The sequence below is a fragment of the Cordyceps militaris genome, assembly GCF_000225605.1.
Source record: "Cordyceps militaris CM01 unplaced genomic scaffold CCM_S00008, whole genome shotgun sequence".
Lineage (NCBI taxonomy): Eukaryota > Fungi > Ascomycota > Sordariomycetes > Hypocreales > Cordycipitaceae > Cordyceps > Cordyceps militaris.
This window is the reverse complement of record NW_006271976.1, coordinates 293,788-313,810: the sequence shown is the minus strand read 5'-3', so window position 1 is coordinate 313,810 and position 20,023 is coordinate 293,788. Positions and strand designations below refer to the sequence as shown.

At 52.0% G+C, this 20,023-nt stretch overlaps 4 protein-coding genes across 4 annotated transcripts in view; 1 reads left to right on the top strand and 3 right to left on the bottom strand.

The window, feature by feature from the left end:
• Nucleotides 1-686: 686 nt before the first annotated feature.
• CCM_09181 (SWI/SNF family DNA-dependent ATPase Ris1, putative) lies at nt 687-4,652 on the bottom strand (the record flags this gene model as incomplete). The annotated part of the gene is made up of 4 exons (XM_006674315.1): nt 687-4,011; nt 4,076-4,304; nt 4,368-4,409; nt 4,484-4,652. The coding sequence occupies 4 exons, from the start codon at nt 4,650-4,652 to the stop codon at nt 687-689; spliced, it is 3,765 nt and encodes a 1,254-aa protein (XP_006674378.1).
• A 940-nt stretch (nt 4,653-5,592) lies between these two features.
• CCM_09180 (ectonucleotide pyrophosphatase/phosphodiesterase family member 1) lies at nt 5,593-7,910 on the bottom strand (the record flags this gene model as incomplete). The annotated part of the gene is made up of 2 exons (XM_006674314.1): nt 5,593-6,014; nt 6,077-7,910. The coding sequence occupies 2 exons, from the start codon at nt 7,908-7,910 to the stop codon at nt 5,593-5,595; spliced, it is 2,256 nt and encodes a 751-aa protein (XP_006674377.1).
• A 2,241-nt stretch (nt 7,911-10,151) lies between these two features.
• Nucleotides 10,152-14,659, bottom strand: CCM_09179 (glycosyl hydrolase, family 18, putative; the record flags this gene model as incomplete). Its single annotated transcript, XM_006674313.1, has 4 exons — nt 10,152-12,007; nt 12,062-12,386; nt 12,445-12,862; nt 13,695-14,659. 4 exons carry the CDS (start codon nt 14,657-14,659, stop codon nt 10,152-10,154), a joined length of 3,564 nt encoding a protein of 1,187 aa, XP_006674376.1.
• Nucleotides 14,660-18,815: 4,156 nt separating this feature from the next.
• The window catches only part of CCM_09178 (LysM domain protein), a gene marked incomplete at both ends in the record, with an annotated part of 1,889 nt that continues 681 nt past the window's right edge, over nt 18,816-20,023 (top strand). The window contains 3 exons of the mRNA XM_006674312.1: nt 18,816-19,061; nt 19,210-19,312; nt 19,372-19,952. Coding sequence (XP_006674375.1) covers nt 18,816-19,061; nt 19,210-19,312; nt 19,372-19,952 — 930 coding nt within the window. The remainder of the gene's footprint in view (nt 19,062-19,209; nt 19,313-19,371; nt 19,953-20,023) is intronic.

Genomic DNA, 20,023 nt, shown 5'->3' with positions numbered 1-20,023 from the left:
CAGGGCACGCGCATCATCCGCCACACGCCCGACCCTCCGCACAGGCCGCAGCTCGAGTTTTCCGTCGAGCGCGGGGACGCTACGGCCGCCGGGGGGGAGCTGGCGCCGCTGCAGGTGACGGTGTCGAGCGCGGCGGCCGGCGACGCGGCGGCCGAGTATGCGTCGCTGCCCAGCACGGAAGCAGTCCCCGCTGGGCAGTCGTGGACGTGGACGCCGGACAGGGAGAGTTCGGCGACGGAAACACTAGAAGCAGTCGTCGATGGAGTTTTGCGAAGATGATAGAGGGATTCGATAGAACGACAGGAAAAAAAAAAGTTCACACGGGGCGTTTGGAAAGGTCACCAAGAGTTAGCAAGGCGTCTTTTTAATTCATCTTTTTGTCTTTGCATAACATCATCTAATCTTGTCTAGCTATCGGAGCAATAATAAAAAAAACAATACATCATATTCGTCTCAAAAGCGCAAAGCCATTTCTTCACTATCCAGAATGAAAAAAAAAACATAAGCAACACAAAACAATATAAGCAAAAAAACAACGCTTGATGTCAGCCAATACAATACGTTGCCGTCTGTTCCGTGTCTATTGCTGTAACAAAAAAAGAAAGCCAAAAGCAAACCAGAGCAGAGTAATCAAAACACGAATCAAAAAGCGACAGAAAAAAGGCGCATGTGAAAGAGTCGACAATTTAATCGTCCCGTCGGTTGAACAAGAATTTGAGCTCGCTGACACCCAGCCGTCCAATCTTGGCACTCTCGGCCTCATCCAGGGCCGCCTCCACCATGGCCTGCTTCTTCTCCTTGAGGTCCACGATACGGTCCTCCACCGTGTCCTTGGTGAGGATGCGAAAGACTTCGACTTCCCGGGTCTGGCCGATGCGGTAGGCGCGGTCGACGGCCTGCATCTCAATGTAGGGGTTCCAAAAGGGGTCCATGATGATGACGCGCGACGCTTGGGTGAGGTTGAGGCCGGCGTTGCCGGCGCGCAGCGAGACGAGCATCACCGTCACATCCCGGCGACCCTCATCCTGGAAGGCCTTAGCAACCATGTTGCGATCATCGCCGGACATGCCGCCGTCGTAGCGCTGGGGCTTGTTGCGGAAGCCGTCCTCCTCCATGCCGACCTCGATGAGGTCGAGGAGGAGCGTCCACTGGGAGAAGACAATCGACTTGCGGTCTTGCTTCTCGGCCTCGTGGAGCAGGCGAATGCATTCAACGACCTTGGCCGAGGTAAGCCAAGTCTTTCGGAGGTAGTCCATGTACTTGCGATAGGCCTCCTTACTCTTGCGGGCTTGGACGCGAAGTTCTTTGAGCATCGACGGCTTAATGTCCGACTTGATGACCCCATTTTTCTCGTCTTTCTCTTTTCCCTTTTTGTCTTTCTTCGTTTTGGATTTTTTCGCTTTCTTGGCCTTGACCGGTTGTGCACGTTTACCTTGCTTGATCATAGCCTTGCGCAGCTTCTCCTTTTCATCCTCATCTCCAGATGTGAGTCCAGAGCCCAAAGACGAGCTCTCGGCTTTGACTTCGGGCTTGACTTCAGGCTTGACTCCAGTCTCAAGATCGGCCACATCTGGCTTGATGTCCATGCCATCATCAGACTCGTCGAAAAAGTCGTCATCAACAACAAAGCCGGCCAAATTTCCCTTCTTATCCACAGTATCGTCAGAGTAAATGTCATCCTCAGCATCAGGCTCGTCGATGACATCCTCGTCGGATTCGTCGTCTGATTCGTCGTCTGATTCGTCGTCGGACCCCTTTTTGAGCGCCTCGGGCATGTGCACCTTTTGAAATGCCTCCAAAGAGAAGCATTGTTTCGGGTTAAACCGCCCACGACAGACTGGGCACTTGCATTTGTCGCTCTCGTGGCCTTCCTGGATATTGGTCGAGGCTGCATTGTCGATGAGGCGACTCAAGCACTGGCTGCAGCTATCGTGGCCACAAGGAATGAAGAACTGGGGTGAGGGAACGGCGTCGTAGCATATAGGACACTCGAATCCATCAGCCTCCTTGATCCTTTTCACGATGCTCGGTTGCAGCTGTTGGACCAACAGAAGAACATCTTCCTCGGTCACCGGCGTAGTATCACTGACGTCGAGATTGAGATGCGGATGGCAGCACGCCTGGCGAAGTCGCAGAAGTAGCACAAGAATGTGGGAATAATTCTTTCCAACACTGCCTTCACGCAGGTACTTGTTCAAGAGGACCTGGGCTTTGGCTTCCAGCTGGTCGTAATAATCACGCTCGTCCGACGAAAGATCTGCATATAAGACCTGTTCGGTCTTCTTTGGCAGCGTGAGAATGGGCTTACCATCCAACAACGAGTTCTTCATTCGCCTGAGCATAATCGCTTTGAGGAGAGCACGAAGAGTGTCCATGGCCGCTGTTTTCTCATCTCCCCCGACGCCCATCAAGGGGCCAAACTGTCGCCGAAACCTGTCCCATGCGGAGTAGGGCCGGATGTGCAAGAATGCAAGCAGCGAATACAGTTCCGTGACACCATTCATCATGGGAGTGCCGGTCAGACACCAGCGGAAAGTCGCTCGTAGGCGGTGGCAGGCCTTGGCCGTTTGCGTCTCCTTGTTCTTGATGCATTGGGCTTCATCAAGAATGACACGATGGTACTTAGCCTTCGTGGGGTGCAGCAAAGGGAACTTGACCGCGGTTTCCTTCTGTGAGTAGTCGGCACTTCTCCCGGCTTCCATGTTTTCTTTTGCAAATTTGTCCAGTCGCTTGACCTCTGCAGCAATTGTGCCATATGTGGTCAATACCACATCATACGTGAGAAGCTCTTCTGTAGTGGCCTTTTTGCCGTGATACACAAATACAGACAGCTTATCGGAGAGAGATACTTTGCTGTGAATTTCCGCTTCCCATTGGCGAAGAAGAGCGAGGGGCCCAATGATAAGGTTGGTTTTGGGTCGGCCAGTGGCACGCCTCGTCACCATCAATGCGAGCGTCGAGATTGTCTTGCCCAGACCCATGTCGTCGGCCAGAATGCCTCCTTTGTTCGAGCCGTCTTCCATCGCTTGCATCCACTTCAGGGCGAGTTGTTGATGGTGATAGATGTTAACCTTTAGGCCTGGAACCTTTTCCTGACGTTCCTCGGGGGGAATCTCAAAGTCAGGGCGGATATTCTTCAGCAGCTCTTCCAACTCTTCGTTGGTCATCTTTCCTTGATCCTGCATCATATCCGGAAAACCTTGATACGGGGCCATGTCAAAGTGGCGCATGCGATCAGGTAGGGGAGGTAAGCCCAAGCCAGCGACCGCGGCGCTATACGAATAGTCGTTACTGCCCTTGATAACTTCCTTCATATCCTTGGCAGAGGAAGAGCCCATGCTGGGGATCTTGGCCCAGTTTGTGGATTTGAGAACAGGGAGAGCGTACTGGGTGGACAATTGGTGGTACTGCGAGGCCGGGGCAATGCTGGGCCCGACAGGCCACCTGAGCTCAGGATAGGCACCAGGCACGTTAAATCCAGGAGGGATAGACAAGTCGGCTCCGGGAAAAGGAGAATGCATGGCGGAGTTCTGTGACGGAAGCATCTGCTGAGCACGTTTCCGCATTTGTAGGTGCACGTTTCTCGCTGCAATGTCTCTCTGCATTTGTCGATCTTTTTGCTGAACATGTAGTTTGTACTCTTCATCCCTCTGTTTCTTTTTGCGGACAAACTCTTCCTTCATCAACTGTTGTTCGCGTTCACTGATGGGCCGTACCGGAATAGAATTCCCGTTGAAGCCCGCCGGGGACTCCACTTTGAGGCCATTCGATGAGCCCTCATCTTGAAAGCCATATTTCGGCACCCCGCTCGTCCGCGCAGTCGCCATGAGGCGGTGCAGCGGATTCGATTGCGGGTCGCGGCTCTCACTGAGCGGGCGGGCTGCCTCGGACCGCGACGCTGGCTGCCGCTGTAAGCTCTGGGCCAAATCGTGGTCACGCCGCCTTTGTGTCGCCAGGTTCTCCAGCCTCAGCTGCGCGGCAATGTATCCTGTGGTATCCGTGGTATCGTCACTAGGTCGTGTTAGCCGGAACGATTCCCAGTCCAGAGAGATTGGGGACACGGGGAGGTACGCACCCTGTGAGGTCAATAACCTCTAGGCTGTCCGAGTTGAGAACGGCATTCATCGAGGTATTAGGAGCTCTATTGGAGGCACTCGACATTGGCATTATCTTTCGTGATTTAGAATGCATGTCTGGGCCGGGAGGACTGCTGTGTTGTCCATATTCTCGCTTCCGGGTGGGCAGATCCATCGGCGTCGCGGGCGGAGCGGACAATGGATGCGCTGCTCGCTCTGATTTCGTTGCTACAAGCGACCCGTCAGTAGATGAAGAAGCCCACAAGCATCCGTCCTTACTCGGTGACTTACTGCTTTGAGAGCCAAGTGGTGGTGTGGTGCGAGACGAGCTCACTGTTGGACCTTGCACGTCAGCAAAAGAAAACCAAAACACCCGACGATCGGCAAGAAAAGCAAACGCGGCATACCTCCAAGCCTTTCCAAACTATCCATGAGCATCTGCCTCTCTCGTCTAGCGTTGATGCGCGCCCTCTTAGACTCTGCATCTTGCGCGTGCTCGAGCGAGCGTATGATGGCTTCCTGGATGCCGAGCTCCTCCTGCAGCGTTATCACTTGCTGCGACCGTTGGATATCCATCCTGTCACGCCCCGTGCACGGCTGAAAACCGCCGCACACGCCAAAAGTTTATCGTGAAGTCAGAGGTCGTAACTGCGCCGTGCAGGATCGGAGAGACGTAATAGGAGGGGTGGTGATTTCGAGATTCGGGGGGAGGAGACGACTGTTAAGGAGGGAGGCGGTTCCGGCAAGGCGGTTCGAAAAATTGGCTGCCTGTGGTGATGAGAAGATACTCGGTGGGATAAGGGAGCTTTATACAGTCGATGCCGGTGTGACGCAAGGGTTTTTAGGGCTGCGAAACGCCGTGATGCTGGTGTGCCTTCACGGAAGGATCATGAGGGAGACGCGTCGAGGCCAATGAATTAAATTTTAGTGGAGACCTTTGGTGCCTGGATCTGCACACAGTCGGAGCAACAACACCAACAACACCGCCACGATCGGTGATGATAAACTCTAAATACAATGAATCTATTGGTCCTCTGTCCTTTAAATTTTTGCTAATTTACATATCCATAGGCCAGTTCTCAATCGTTTTCGTCTTTGTGCTATATCCTAGAGATGGCTGGACAATTTGGTGTCTGCCTGTATCTAGCCCACGATGACTGCCTGCCCAGCTGTAGGCAGCTTCCTCACAGCGGCACCACACCAAGGCGGGTTCCAACAGGCAGCAGCACCGTGTCACCATTCTTTATTGTGGGCTGCGCAACGAAGCATCATGTCGGTACCCGGTTCAATTTGCATTCACCTAAAGTGACATCTTCACGTGCTCTTCACCTCGTTTTCAGACTGCGCCACCTGTACACAACCTCCGTGTCCGTCACAATGTGTATTTAAAGTGAGTGTTGCGCTGAGCCGATATATACCAAAAAGCAAAACAAGGCTACGTGTAACAAAGTTGATACCCAAAGAAACGCCTGAATCCTACAAAAAAACGACAGTATTCCCAAGTGATTCATCTATACTACGAATCCCCAACAATGTCGTTCCAGACCTTGCCAGCCTGTCCTGCGATCCAGTCCCAAGCGCCGCCCACAGCGCCGACCAGCGATCCCAGTAGGCCATGCTCTTGCTTGCCCTCTGGTTCCTCGCCCTCGCCTCCGTCGCCGGCTACGGGTTGGTCTGTTCCCTCGGGCTCCGCTGGCGCAGAAATCTCTTCTACTGGCGTCGGAGCAGGCGAGGCTGCCTCGGTCGCGCTCGTCAGCTGCGTGCTCGCGGAAGACGACGTCGATTCTGTGATGGGTTCCGTCGGCAAAGGGTCCTGTACTTCCGCCACCTCGTCCGTGTGCGTGCCAATAGGCTGCAGCGGCAGTCTCAGCGTGCCGTTGTTTGGCTGAGGCGTGATGCCAACCGAGTCGCACAGCAGATTGTACAGCTCAATATTTTCTAAGTCATCCTGTTAGTTCTCATAACAACGGTTCATCGGGGCGCCCTGCGCATCAACGTACGAAATGGTTCCATCTCGCTGTTCGCGGGGTGTGGGAACGCTGGTCCTCGGGCAATGAAAATGGCCCGCATCAGCGGGTGCTCGTGGTCGTAGCCGTGCAGGCCACGCGGGTGGTACACCTCATCCTCAGCGACCTTGGCCAAGTCAAACTCGTGCTTTTGTACAATGGCCCAGCCCGTCTTGGGTACAATCCACAGCGGCGCAATGCGCTCATTCTGGGAGAAGTGGTAACGCTCGGGCATGTCCACGTCTCGCATGTACACCTCGATGCTAGGCGTCGTCTTCTGTTTTTCCTTGAGCTCATCGTACAGTGATTGTGTATCTTGTGGGTTCTTGGGTCGCAGTCCCATCAGCGGCCAGCCGTCAACGTGTTCAATTTTGCTCGTGTCGACCAGGTCCTCCAGCTGCAGCAGTCGTGTCCGGTCCGTCGTCGCCATGCCGTGGTCCGACACAACCACGACGTTGACAATATCGGTGAGGTTACGCACCTCCAAGCCCTGGAAGATCTTGTCCATCATCGTATCGACAGCCTGGATGGTGGTGCGAATTTCGGTGCTGTTGGGGCCGTACTTGTGTCCGTCGGCATCGACGTCGGGCACGTAAGCGGCAATGAGTTGAGGACGCCAGTGCGCGGGATCTGCAGACTCGTCTTCCTTGCCGGGCATATCTAAAAAGTCCATGATTCTTGTAACTTTATTATCGAGCTGCTCGTCGCCATTATACTTGTCCATGACACTAGGCTCAATGTTGAGGATGTGAGCTTCGCTTCCAGGCCACATGTGAACGGCACTTCGTACGCCTTGCTTCTCTGCTGTAGCCCAGAATGGCTCACCTCCCCACCACTTGGGATCTAGACTGCGTTGGGGGTCGGTATAGTAAAATTCGGCCTTGAGCTCCGGGTCCCAAAAGGTGTTGCCTACCACACCGTGTGCCTCGGGATAGAGGCCGGTCGCCAGCGTATAGTGGTTTGGGAACGTCACTGATGGGAATGACGGGAGCATGTATTTGGGCGAGATGCCTTCTTTGACAAAGGCACTTAAGCGTGGCGTCAGTCCGCGACTCAAAAAGTCGGCGCGGAAGCCGTCCAGGCTGATGACCAATGTCGTAGGTCCAAACAAGGCCGTGCCATTGCTCACGAATCGATCCTTGACAGCGACACCGCCGTGCTGCCTTGCCTTGCTCAATTTCCAAGCGACAAGCAGGAGGATGGTGAAGCCGATGCCAATGAGGACATGAATCAGGAGCCAGCGCCGCCAGCTTCGCCGCCTCTGCAGATGCTCCTGCGCCATCAGCCCCAGATGTCGTCTATCCATCTCGTCGCTGTCGTCTCGGTCGCTGCTATCGCCCGTGGTGCTGCCGTCCTTGATACCGCCCTCTTCCAGCTCGTACATCAGACCGCCGTCCTCGCCGTGCTCGGCGCGCTCCATCAGCGCCTCCTTCTTGCGCTGGCGGCGCGACCGGCGCTTGCTGCGTTTCTCGGCGCGCAGGTCCTCGACGGAGCTAGTGGCGGATAGGGCAGACAGGCTGGGGCGACGAAAGAGGTTGAGGGGGTTGGGAACGGCGAGGCCAGACCCGCGGCGCTCGCGCTCCTGCTTCCTGCGGGAGTCGGTGACGAGGCGGTCAATGTCCTCCTCCTCGACCAGGACGATGCGGTCATGGGCGCGCAGCTCGCGGCTGTTGCGGGCCGCCTGCTGCAGCTGGTCGTCCTCGCTGTCCGAGTCCTGGTCGCTACGCGAGTGCAGGGAGGCGGCGTCGTCGTCGTAGTTAACGGGCGACAGCAGCGAGCCCTCGCGCTGCCGCATCGGCGTGTCTGTGTTGAACCGGTTCATGGACATGGTGAATGGTGTGCGCTTGGGACGAGCTCAAAAGCCCATGGTGAAGAGATGATCATCGAAGGATGGGTTTGAGATGGTGATGGTGGTAGCGTTGGACAGTTGGGGGAACGTGTCGGGTGGGTCACCCCTGTTTTAAGTTGAGGTAACTAAAGAAGCACCTTCATGCTTTATTATTATTATGGCAAAAACCACAAACATTACAACATTACTCGACGGCATTCATTTACAGTCGGTCGCCAAAACCCCACCGTATTACATAGCTGGTAGATTTGAGATTTGATCCCCGTGTGTTTTTTTATGCTATTTTTTCGCGAGAGCTTACTTTTCATGTTCTGGGTATACAAGTCCTATGACACGGCATTTACGACGGAAGCAGCTGTTGCAAGCGTACTTGACTCAGGTCATTTATGCCATGATCCTGAGTTCTTGTTTTTATGAGTAGCAGTCGAAATTCGGTACCTTGACACCCATCAGTGGCTTTATTACGGCCACAACCCACGGTGCCACGGAAGCAGGCAAAAGACTCTTAACAACAATGGCATCAATCTCGACGCCGTAATATAAAATACATACGCCAGGCCCCTCTGCATGTATTGACCTTTCATCCGTTACTCACCATCGGTATATTAGGTTTCATCATCGGAAACATCCTGTCTCCAAAGTCAGCAACGGACACAGATAGCCGGCGGGAGCGCGCATGGTCATACACATCGGGCAAGTCGCAACTCAACGTCCACGTCATACACCCTTTGGACTTCGGGGTCTGGTCGTTCCTCCGGCGGTATTTCCAGTATCATCATCCCGTCGTCGTACATTCTGTCCGCGCAAACCTCGGTCCACGTCCCATCCCGCTGGTATTCCACAAAGGTCCCTGCAGTCGCCTCGATGAAGTCCGTGATATCCGGTCCGGGAGACCTTACACCAGCTTCTTTTTTTTTCGGGGTTGCCCCCACTCTTGATTAGAAACTCGACGCGGAAATGAAATCAAAAAAATCTCTGTCCACATAAAAAAACTTACAGATATGGCTCCTTTCCTCGGCGGCCCTCATTCCTTTGACCGAGTCTGTGACAACTGCCTCCAACGTCCGTAGCGGCTTGGATCTCACAGTGTCCGTTGGTACCAGCACACCACCCCAGTCGCATTTGTCAAGACTCGCTAGACGGCATCGCCGCCCTGGCGGCACAAAATTGACATACACGTCGTCTGGACTCATCTCGTTGAGGTCTTTGGTAGTCGGGACGACGAAGCAAAGCTCAAAGCTGGTCGGTTTCGGGGGCTCGGCATATGCCCACACCTTTGAAAAGAACGACCTGACCATTTCGTCTTGACCAGGCATCGACGCCGCCGCCACCGCAAACCGACGCGTCGCGCACAACGTTTCCATCAACCTTGTGTACTGCCTGTTTTGATGCTGCCAATATTCCATCACGGGTGGTGATTGATACGATTGAAAAACGCTGCACTGCGGCCACACCAACATGTCCATGAAGAGAATGCCGCAGTCCCCCAGAAACAGCACGTCCAGCTCCGGCCGGAAGCGCCGAAACGGCGTCGCGCAGCCCGCCGCTTCCGACGCGCGAAAGCGTACGTAGTCCTGCACCGCGTGCCGGCTCTCGCGGCACACGTGCATGGTCACGGGAAACGCCACGTCGACGTTGAGCGGCTGGCACGGGAGCGTGTAGAGCGGCTCGGTTCTGCCGTGCATGGACACGGGCACGTTGATGGGCCAGGGGAGGCAGATTTCGGGCTGGTCGTCGGGCACGGAGAGGAGCCAGATCTGATGGCGGATCTCGGCAGGGAGACAAGGGAAACCGCAGAGAGTGCCCATCTTGAGAACCCACAATCTAGTACCGCAGGGTCCGTCGTATGAGGATATCGATGCTGCGGTTGATGATGTAGCTGTCGACTTTGGCTCACAGGGGTGGGGTAGGGCAAGGTGGCCTTTATAGGTTTGGGGAGAATTTTCTTAATATCCAGTATCGGGAGGGGAAATTTTCTTTCTGGACTGGCACGTGACGGTCAAAAGTCCGAGATCCATATTCAACAAGTTCGCGCTGGAGAATGAGGCTATTCCCGAGGGGTTGAATATGGGCCGATTCATCACCCGATATCACCGACATGCCTCACAACTTTGTTTCTTGCCAGATTTTTTTTAATGAATAAATGAAAGAATATTAGTCCGTGACTAATGAGAGTAGAGATGGCGTCTAGAACACCAGAATACTGGCAATCTTGCACGTTTACTCAAGGCCGCTCCTCACCACAGGTGTGTCATTCAAGCTGCTCTTCAGCAGTGCATTCTCCCATGCGACCTTGATCGGTTCAACCTCCCTCTTCACCGGACAGCTTGCCCTGGCACCCGACTTACGACCTTTGATGCGGTCAATCTTGTCCAGCGTCTGCTTTGCCTCATTGCCAATGGAAGTAATTTGCCTCTCCTTCATTCCTCTCCGCAGCGCCGCCGCCGCCGCAACAGCAGCGACGTCATACAGAGCAAGAGGCGCAAATAAAATGCCAGCAATGGCAAATGGATCGTTGCCTTTACTGTCCACGAGCGAGTAAATGTCCAGCCCGACTGCTCCAAGCTCGCCGACAACAGTGATAATGCGAGCAACGCCGGCCAAGACACCAATAGTGCCAGCAATCTCTCCGACAAACGGAATAAAGAAGAGAATAGCGGTGAGAAAGAGGATAATAAAGTTCTTCTTTTGCTCGTCGTCAATATTTTGGCCAATGTCGTTAGCCCGCTGCATGTTGGCAACCGACTGCTGTGCCATGGCGATTGGTACCGAGAGTGCGTCCACCAGATCGCCGACGAGGCCGGCGTATTTGTTTTGCTGGACTAGGCCCAAGACGTCGTCAATCGTTGGCATAATGGAATTGAGCTTTTCGCGGCCCTTGTTAATCACCTCTTTAGGGTTCATAACGTCTTCCTTTTTGTAGTATTTCGGATTAGGGAAGTTAAAGTCCATGTACATTGGTTCGTGCGCATGGTATGACGGTGGTCCATCGGCATCGTGCCATCGTACATCCTCCCACACAATCTTGTCGCTGGAAACGTCTGTGCCGGCTAACAAGGCGGCATAAAACGCGTCGCTTTTGCCCTCTTTTAACGTCCATCTCGTTGATGACCGGATGAGGTTGTCCTTGTCTGGTTCATCAGAGCGCTCGGAAAAGTCAGGTGGGCATGCAAAGTCCTTCTCGCGGAAGAGAAATTGGTGTAGAGGATCAGGGCAAGGAACATTCATCTCCCAGCAGATCATCGGTAATACTGTGGAGCCACAAACGTAATCTTCACAGTACCGGCAAAGGCGGGTTTTGTCCCGGTTGTTCCCTTTTCTTATCCAAGAATCCCAGCAATGCTTGCATGAATCGACAACTTCTGTTACCTGGCAAGTGAAGAACTCGCTGGCGTTCTTGTACATGAAATCCTTGACAGTATTCTGTGCGCCGTTAGCAACAGCCTCGGCGTATACGCCGAAATTATGATCGTAGTGGTCCTGTATCAGCTCGTCATGCTTGGAAATGGAGTCTTTTAGGATAAATGATAGAGCCACAAGCGTGTACTCGTCGCGGCAATGCAAAGGGATGCTATCCCTGTCTTTTTCAATGTCTTCGAGACTGGCATACGTCCCCTTACACTCACCAGGACTGATGGTTCCGCCCTCAAACTCGCTGGACCAATCCTCACCGTGGCCAAAGGATTCATCGTCAGAGTGGTAGCTCATTAGGTCAACAGCCCAATCAATGGTTCCGGCAAAGTTCTTGCCCTTCCAAAAATTGCGTCTCGTGTCCTTGGTGGTTGGCGTCATATATGCTACCCACTCAGTCTCCTGATAGACCATAATATCCGAATTAGAGTCGTGGTCATGCCAAGGCCTAGAAGAAGAGTCATTCTCAATAATGCGAGAAATTTCGGCATAGGATATATAGCCCGAAGTGTCGGTGCAGATGCCCGGGGCGGCTTGCGAGTGCATCCGGTCGCCTTCAAAAGTACAGTCTGGCCCGTCACAACCCTCATGGCTCATCTTAAAAGAGCGGCCGTAGCTGGCTTCACCGACGTAGATCCTCTTTGACGGGACGCCAGCTTTGGTTACTATATGCAAACGGTCAATAAAATATTCATCAGCAAACAAATGCGAAGTCTTACTCATAGCTAGTGCCGTCTCAGTCTCGGTTAGATTGATATGCGAGCGGAGACAATTTCCAGCTGGGCAGCCCTCAGTTGACCACTGATTTCCTGCATCCCATTGCCCATGCAGGTCGTATGTCATATACACAATATAATCAAGGTACCAAGACATCACTTCAATCGGGAACGCCTTCAGGTACCAGAATGACGCCGGTGCGGCTATTGAAAGCGTGTAGTGATACGGGGGCTGTCTATGAATCTTGTTGCTCATGACGATCAAAAAGGCTAAATAGTTTTGGCCATCTTCAGGGCTGCCGGGTGGTGTGTCTGGAATGTCAGTGGCCTATTTTTGGCAGTGTTAGTGATTTCAGAAGAGACAGGGGCAATCTGCCAAAACTTACACCAGGGTACTCCCAGTCGAAGTCAACACCATCTAGACCATGTTCGATAATGAACTTGACAACGTTTCCTGCAAACTGAAGCCTATGAGTAGGGCTCATTGCCTGGCGTAGGATATTATAGGTTTCCGGTGCAGTTGAGTAACCCCAACCGCCGAATGAAATAACCTTTTTAACGCCAGTCAGAGACTTGAAACCTTCCCATTGCGCATGAGGGTCCTTGATCTTTGGCTTCCAGTTTTCAGTATCGATTTCCATAAAGGCCCAGTGGATGATTGTATAGGTTCCGTCCGTATTAGCATGCTCTGCCTTGAGATAGAGGCAATTGCGCTCGAAGTTCCACGATTCATAGTAGCCAACACGACCATACGCTGCAGGCGGTCCGGAGCTGACTATGCTCATTCCGCAATTTGAGATGCAACTAATTTTAATTAGCTGATTTGAGTTCCAGAGTGAGGCCAGTTGAACGATAGGTGCGTGAGAATACTAACCCAAATTTCCCCTGTGGTGACGTTCCTGGATTTTCTGTTGGTCCGCGTTCATCCAAACAAAAGTCATCCGAAAGTCCACAGTTTCCCCATACGTTGCAGCATGCATTCAACGGACACGGGTTCATATCGAGAAGAGAGCCTGCAGATGATCCAGTTGGACGCGTACTGCCTGGCTTCACGGGGCCACATACCGCATTGGCGATCGGCGCTGGCATTGGCGGTAGTCCTTCACTAACACACTAAGCAACTCGAGTTAGCGACAACATCCTTTCAACCAATATAGTAGACTCTCACAATGTTTATGTAGGCTTGGAGATTGACGCCGCAACCAGCCCAGCCCCATGTCCCATGTCGTCCCTCATTGAATTTGGCCAAGTCTGATGTCGTGATGCCATTTGCCGTGGCGATCTTGGCGCAAGTGTCGGTTGGTTGAACATAGTATGATGCGCAATATCTGTGAGATGTTGTTGAGTAAGATGTCTTTGTTGATATCATGGATTGGGTGCAACTTACCCATCCTTGTCAGGCTTTTTACTGCGATCAGGCAAACCTCCCTCAGAACAGCAGACTTGCATTCCCTCCAAGAGACCGCCCGTACCATCGCACAAGCCCTTGTCGGCGTTGTATTTTTTGAGATCTTGGAGCGAAATGCCACAACTAACTGCCAGCTTCCAGCAGCCATCTCCCATTTGAACGTCTTTAATCTGACACGACCCGCGACGTGTCAACTCAGATACATGAGAGCCGGTATGATTTATGTACAATGCAGTGTTGCTGGTCATTGTCTGATTCATTGCGAGATTTGCTTCAGCCTGAATTACCACGGGAATCTCTTGAGCCGATGCAAGATTCGCAGCACAGTCAACGCGGTCCCAAAGCCGCAGAGCGTCCTGCACCGCCGCGAGATCGCCATTTGAAGATATAGCAACCCCAACGACATCCCTTGCGCTCCCGCGCGAGTCGCAAATTTGCGCTGTAGCATTGGCGACTTTTTCTTTTGTAAGAAGAGGTGTAATCTCCTCCAGAACGGAGTGCACGGAAGCCTTGTTGATGGAAGTCCCGGCGTAAACTCCCACGACAGTACCATTCAAGTATCCAAGCATCGATTTTGTGTGACAAGTAGCGCTCTCTTGAAAGAGCTCTAAGACCTGATGGAGCAAGAAAACGGCCGCATCCAGATGACCATCTTTTGGGCTTGAACCAGACATGCTGAGCTGAATCACCGTTGACCTGTCTTTGCCCACGGGACACTCGAGAGATGAGCGCCGCGGTCGACTTAGGATGTTGCGGCGGTTGAGCAAAGGGGCATTATGAAACTCTGGCCCATTAGAGGGTCCGAAAGCGGCGTTGACGCGACTGTTGGCATTGCCTTGAGTGCAGGCACGTATGACTGTGATGGTCTCTTTATCATCCAGCGGATTGTAAAGCGCCACATCGATGAGCATAGGCTCTATGCAGTACTCGAGTCTACCGATAGACGTGAAAAGATCCCACTCGTCCGAGTGCTTGCCATCGCATGCGCGAGGGCATGGGTGCAGGTCAGAGTAGAAGGTGCGCGGGTCTTCGGGGGGTTCTTCCAGGTAATCCTTGTTACCCACGACAGTAGGCGCTTCATCGAGAATGGAATCCTGATAAATCTCAGTCTCGACGCCATGGGATTCTTGAGCCTTGGCGGCGAGAAGAAGCGTCACCAGAGTGAGCGCGGAGAAGGAAAGTTGCTGTCGCATTGCGAAAGCGCACCCGGACAAAAAACAGGGAAAGAACGTGCCAGTTTGGTGACGCCGATAAGTACAAGGCAAGACTGATAGTTATAAGTGCAGCAACGGCTACGTCTGGCTAATATGAGTCATTGTTGAATAGCGAAACACGCGTAATCCGCTCAATTCCAGATTCACGGGCTAGATGGACCATTACCTCGATGGTCCCTGACAGGGCGCTGTGCAGGCGGATTCTTGGCATGGCCGCAATTGCCCATGAATGCGACCGAAAAGAGCAATAATAATCACGAGTGTAAGCTATAGAAGCCAGGAAATATCGATGAAGAAAAAAAAACCGTTGCGGGCCAGCAATCTTAACAGTTGCCCCCGCAGGGCTCGCCGCCGTTGGGGCCCTGGGTCTATTGTTATGTTCTCAGATATTGATGGCATCTGCAGGGTCTTTCCCACTGCCTAAAGAGGAAACAGCGCCGGGACACATCAAGAGCGGCACTGTGACGACTTTGGTGGTAATCTCGCGATATCAACTACCATTTCCACAGTCGGCTTCGGAATAGTGTTGGTGGGAACTTGTAGCCAGCTGACAGGTCATTTTCAAGAACTTCGGCATGATTATTAAAATTCTATGGTATATCGTGTTATATGCCGTATAGTTCAAAAGCCGAGATGCATTGACACGCTCTTCGGTATTGATGGATGTTGGACAGCACGAGTTTCAAAGCTCGCCATCATAGGCCCTCCTGCTCGTTCATGATTGGCAAATAACAGAAAGTAGCATTTTTCCGTCTCTTCTTCTCCTACTCAGTTCTCATACACCCTTTCCATTTTTCGATCTGTCCCCGCGTCACTTACGGCAGCCGCCATGAAGTTCGCCGCTGTTTTTATGCTGGTACTCGCGGCGCCTTTTGCCGCCGCATTTGGCCCTCGAGGTGTCGCCGAACGGTACATTTCAGAGCATTGCGACATGTTACCCTGGAATCCACTAACACATGACTCAGATCTCTTTACTATCTACTTTACCTTGGTGAGGAAATGCTCAACGAAGGGGACATGCGACTTGCGACGGGCTGTGTCGGGTCTCGAATAGTCGTCAACAGCGTCAAGAACAGGGTAAGAAAACACACAATCCCCTTCCAAAGCTACTGTGACATTCTGACACGTCACAATGTGCAAAGTGCTATTTGGGGGAGTTTCTCAAATGGATTGAGCCCAGTGGCAGCACAGTCAACCTCGATAAGATTGGCATTTTGGGTATATCAAACGAGCTTGGCAAGATTGGAGGCTGGGGCAAGCAAGAAGATCTTGCCAACTTGGCGAAAACCATGTCTGATCCCAACTCTGCCATCAGGATTATACAAAACGCGGTGGACAACCCCGAGCTGCTTGAATTCGTACGAAAGAACCCACCCCACGAAAAGAACTACAACTACAAGAGATGGCTCAAGGCCAATCCCACCTGGTCGCCTGGTAATCCTGTTGGCGATGGCATCACCAATCCGGTCGTCATGCACGACAAGGCCGGCAAGCCACATCACAGGGCAGTGGCCTTTAGTGTTAACGGACCTCGCCCCTTCAAAGGCCAGCTCAACTACCCGCACCTCGACGGCTCTAACCGCGGTTCAACCCCCGCCGAGTTTCAGGAATTCTTCTCCACCCTCTCCGACAACCAGCAAACCATTCACAAGCACGTCGCCAGCCTGCCCGACGACGACCCCCGACGGGCGCACGGCCTGAAAGTCCTCAAGTTCATCTCCACGGCCATGGACCACGTCATTGAGCTGCGCGAACAAGATTTCTGGGACAAGACGATCAAGGAACCAAGGACGGTCGGCAACTACGACGTCAATGCCGATGCGGACAATCCAAACATGAGTGACGAGGAAAAGGCGAAGCGGAAGGCGCTGCGGTCAAATGTCAGGTTTGGCATGCAGAAATACTTCAAGGACGCGCTGGTCACGAAGGTGTTGAAGGGGCGGTGGCTCCAGTGGCGGGTGCCGGACAGGGAGAAGACGATCAAGGCGGCGGTGGCGAAGCACTACTTTCCGAGTGAGGCGGATGCGGCGGCGCTGTATGATGCATTCTTTAGTGAGCTCAATCCGCCGGCGATTGAGCACAGGAATATGATTATCAGCATGGAGGACGTTGGGGATAGATTTCATGGGCACGAGAACCATCAGCCTACGGTTTGCTGATGTGAAGGGGTGCTGCTATTGGGACCAACAGGGCACACATTATTGAGACCAACAGGGCATATATAGGGTAAGAGGTGAAGTTGTTGTATTGTGTATCTTCTATCTGGTTGTATGGTACGGATAAGTGCCAGATATACTGGGTGACGGGAGATCGTTCTTCCGGCTTCCGAGCCGCCTGTCGTCACACATATAGGATGAGAGATGTAGTTGTTGTATTGTGTAAGTTGTGCCTGGTATGGTACTGTTGGAATCAAGGTATATTCGAATATGATAAAACAGCAGTAATAACGTTAAATTAGTCTCTTATAGTTAATAAACACTACCTTCCTTAATAGCTAGAATTAAGGAAGACTTATAGAAGTAGGTCTTCTACTAGTACTAGCTAATTAGAGGCTAGTATTAAGTTGGCTACTTATATAGGTTTAATAGGTATATATATATACTAGAATACTAAGTAATAGGAGATTGTTTCTTTGCCTTCTAGGCTATCTGTTATTATGGATATACCTTACCTAAGGGTAGCTTAGTAAGTTTAGCTAAGAATAGGCTCCCTTAGATAAGGTAGCCCTATTTCTTTTAAATATATACTATATAACTAACCCTATTACCTAATAACTAACCCTGATACCTAACAACTAATTATAATTATATACTATTAACCCTAAGTAACTACTAACGTAACTATTAACTTAACTACTAACTTAATTACTTACTTAATTACTAACTTAACTACTAACCTAACTACTAACCTAATTGGGAATTAGTTATAAACTAATTAATCTTTATATAGTATATATGTAGGGCAATGTTAGCTAAGGGGTGCTACCCTTAGCCGAACTTACTAAGGTACCCCAAGGGGTGAGATACTACCTGTCTGTCATCAGCTGGAAGCATGCATGTTACTGCGGTCTTGCATTTTTCCTTGCTTTGTCTGTATTACTCCCATCTCTCTTAACTCGGTGTCCATAAAGTAAATTTTCTACATTAAACTTTTGGCCTTGTTTATTGGCATTTCTTCCCTCACTCTACGGTGAAGAAGATGCAATCTTACAATCCTGCGCGACGCTCCACCGGTCGCTCAGAACTCGGCCATATTTGCTGGCTGGTGACTCACATGGCTATGAAAATGTGGCTTATTTTGGTCTTTCCTCTTTTCCTTTTGTTGCTCATTTATTTTTCTATTTATTCTTTTTTTATTTTTGCCCTTCTTTCACGTTAACAGAAAGTGGGAACGCTATAGTCGGCAAGTGACCGAGCTTCCGCCGTCCGCCTGTACGGGACCTGAAGGGATGGAATGGGTTCATTTTGCTCTTCCATCACTGTCAGACGTATATTGAAGATTTTTTTTCCTTTCTTCTTCGTCTCCACGCTGATTGATAGCGGCGCCCAATTCGGCAATATGCAGCGCTCAGCGACCTCCGCTCTTACCTTATCAATCTATAACTCAGGGTCCTCTCCGCTTCCCGCCCCGACAAATGAAAGAGGAATAGCGACTAGTAATTATACCTAGGATTAAAGTTCGACTATTGAGCGTCAAGTGGAGAGATGGCGAGCCAAGGACCCTTTGTCTGATCGGATGATGGCGGCTGAGCGGTGCCAAGGGCATATTACCGCCTGCGCAAACTCAGTATATTTGCCCGGAAAGCTCACATTAATACAGAAGAGCCACCCTAAGTGATCCAGTGCCCCGCGTGCTTCCGCGGTATCAATAATCAAAGCCTCGGTCGGCAGCGGAGTCTCGCCGAGATGGGTTGGCTTTTAAGAAAGAGTGAGGGTCCAAGTGTCTAGGATAGCCCAGCGAGCACTGAGATGTCGTGGCTACCAAGTGGGAGCAATAATTTGGTCAAGATCAGACGAAGATTTCTTATCCTTCCGCAGCAGCTCATTCCCGTAGGGGTGTTATATATATAAGTGGTGTGGCCATTGGTTGCTGTTCCTTCTTGCAGCACATCAAGACAAGGTACAGCCATCAGGAAATGAAGTTCTCAGTAGCCATCTTTGCCTTGCTACCTCTCTTGGCGCTCGCCGAAGACGGCCTTGCTCCAGAAGATCGCCCTTGGCCGGACATTTCGCTCTGGCAAAGGATCTCTTCCAAGCCGCATATGCCTCACGATCCCAGAACCGGTACCCCTTGCCATGTGTGGTACAACAACGACGGCACCTGGGACTGTGATACCGTCCTGAGCTACACCACGACCGACCGACGCTGGTTCTTTGGATGGGTAAGCGCAGTTGAAACTCGTCTTGCGCCCCCCCTCCTTGTGGCCGTTGACAAACTAACCAGAGGCACATCAGAACCCGTCGATTAAACGCGACAATTACTACCATTGCAAAAACTTCATCACGGGTCGAGCATACTGCTTGGCTGAGTACGATCCGGGACTTCCACTTCCAGATGACGCGCTGGACATTCTAGACACCACTTCAACGCCGACTCAGCGACCAACTCCGACTCAGACACCTATACCCAATGGTGCGTCCCGAAGCAGTCACCTTAGACCGAGGATGGTCGCGCTGAGTGTATTGTGGCAGGCATATTTACTCCATTTCCTGCTCAGCCGGGAATGGTAAACAACTGCAAAAAGTTTTATGCCGTGCGCTACGACGACACCTGCGCCTCGGTGGCTTCCCTCTTTGCCGTGTCTGTTGACGACTTTATCATGTGGAATGACATGGCCGGCAGGGACTGCCATCAGCTCACGGTGAAGACTTTTGTCTGCGTTTTTGCTCGTGATCAAGCGCAGCCAGCAATCCCTACATCTACCACATCCACATCTACTACGTCAGCAACCAACAGTGCAGGCACTGGCATCCAGACACCACTGCCTACGCAGGTCGACATGGTTGCCAACTGCAACAAATTCCATTACATTTGGAAAGGCAATACCTGTGACCAAGTAACCTGGTACAACGATATTACCCAGCAGCAGTTTGCCCAATGGAACCCCAAGGTTGGTCTCGAGTGCACCAGCCTACTGCCGGACCACTACGCCTGCGTCGGCGTCGATGGCGAATCCTCGATCCCATCCGCAACCCCAACCCCTACACCGACTCCAAGCAGCACAGCTCCCTCCAACGGCATCGAAACGCCACAGCCCACACAGCCTGACATGGTGAGCAACTGTAACAAATTCCACTACATCTGGAAGGGCAACACCTGCGGCCAAGTCACCGGGTACAATGG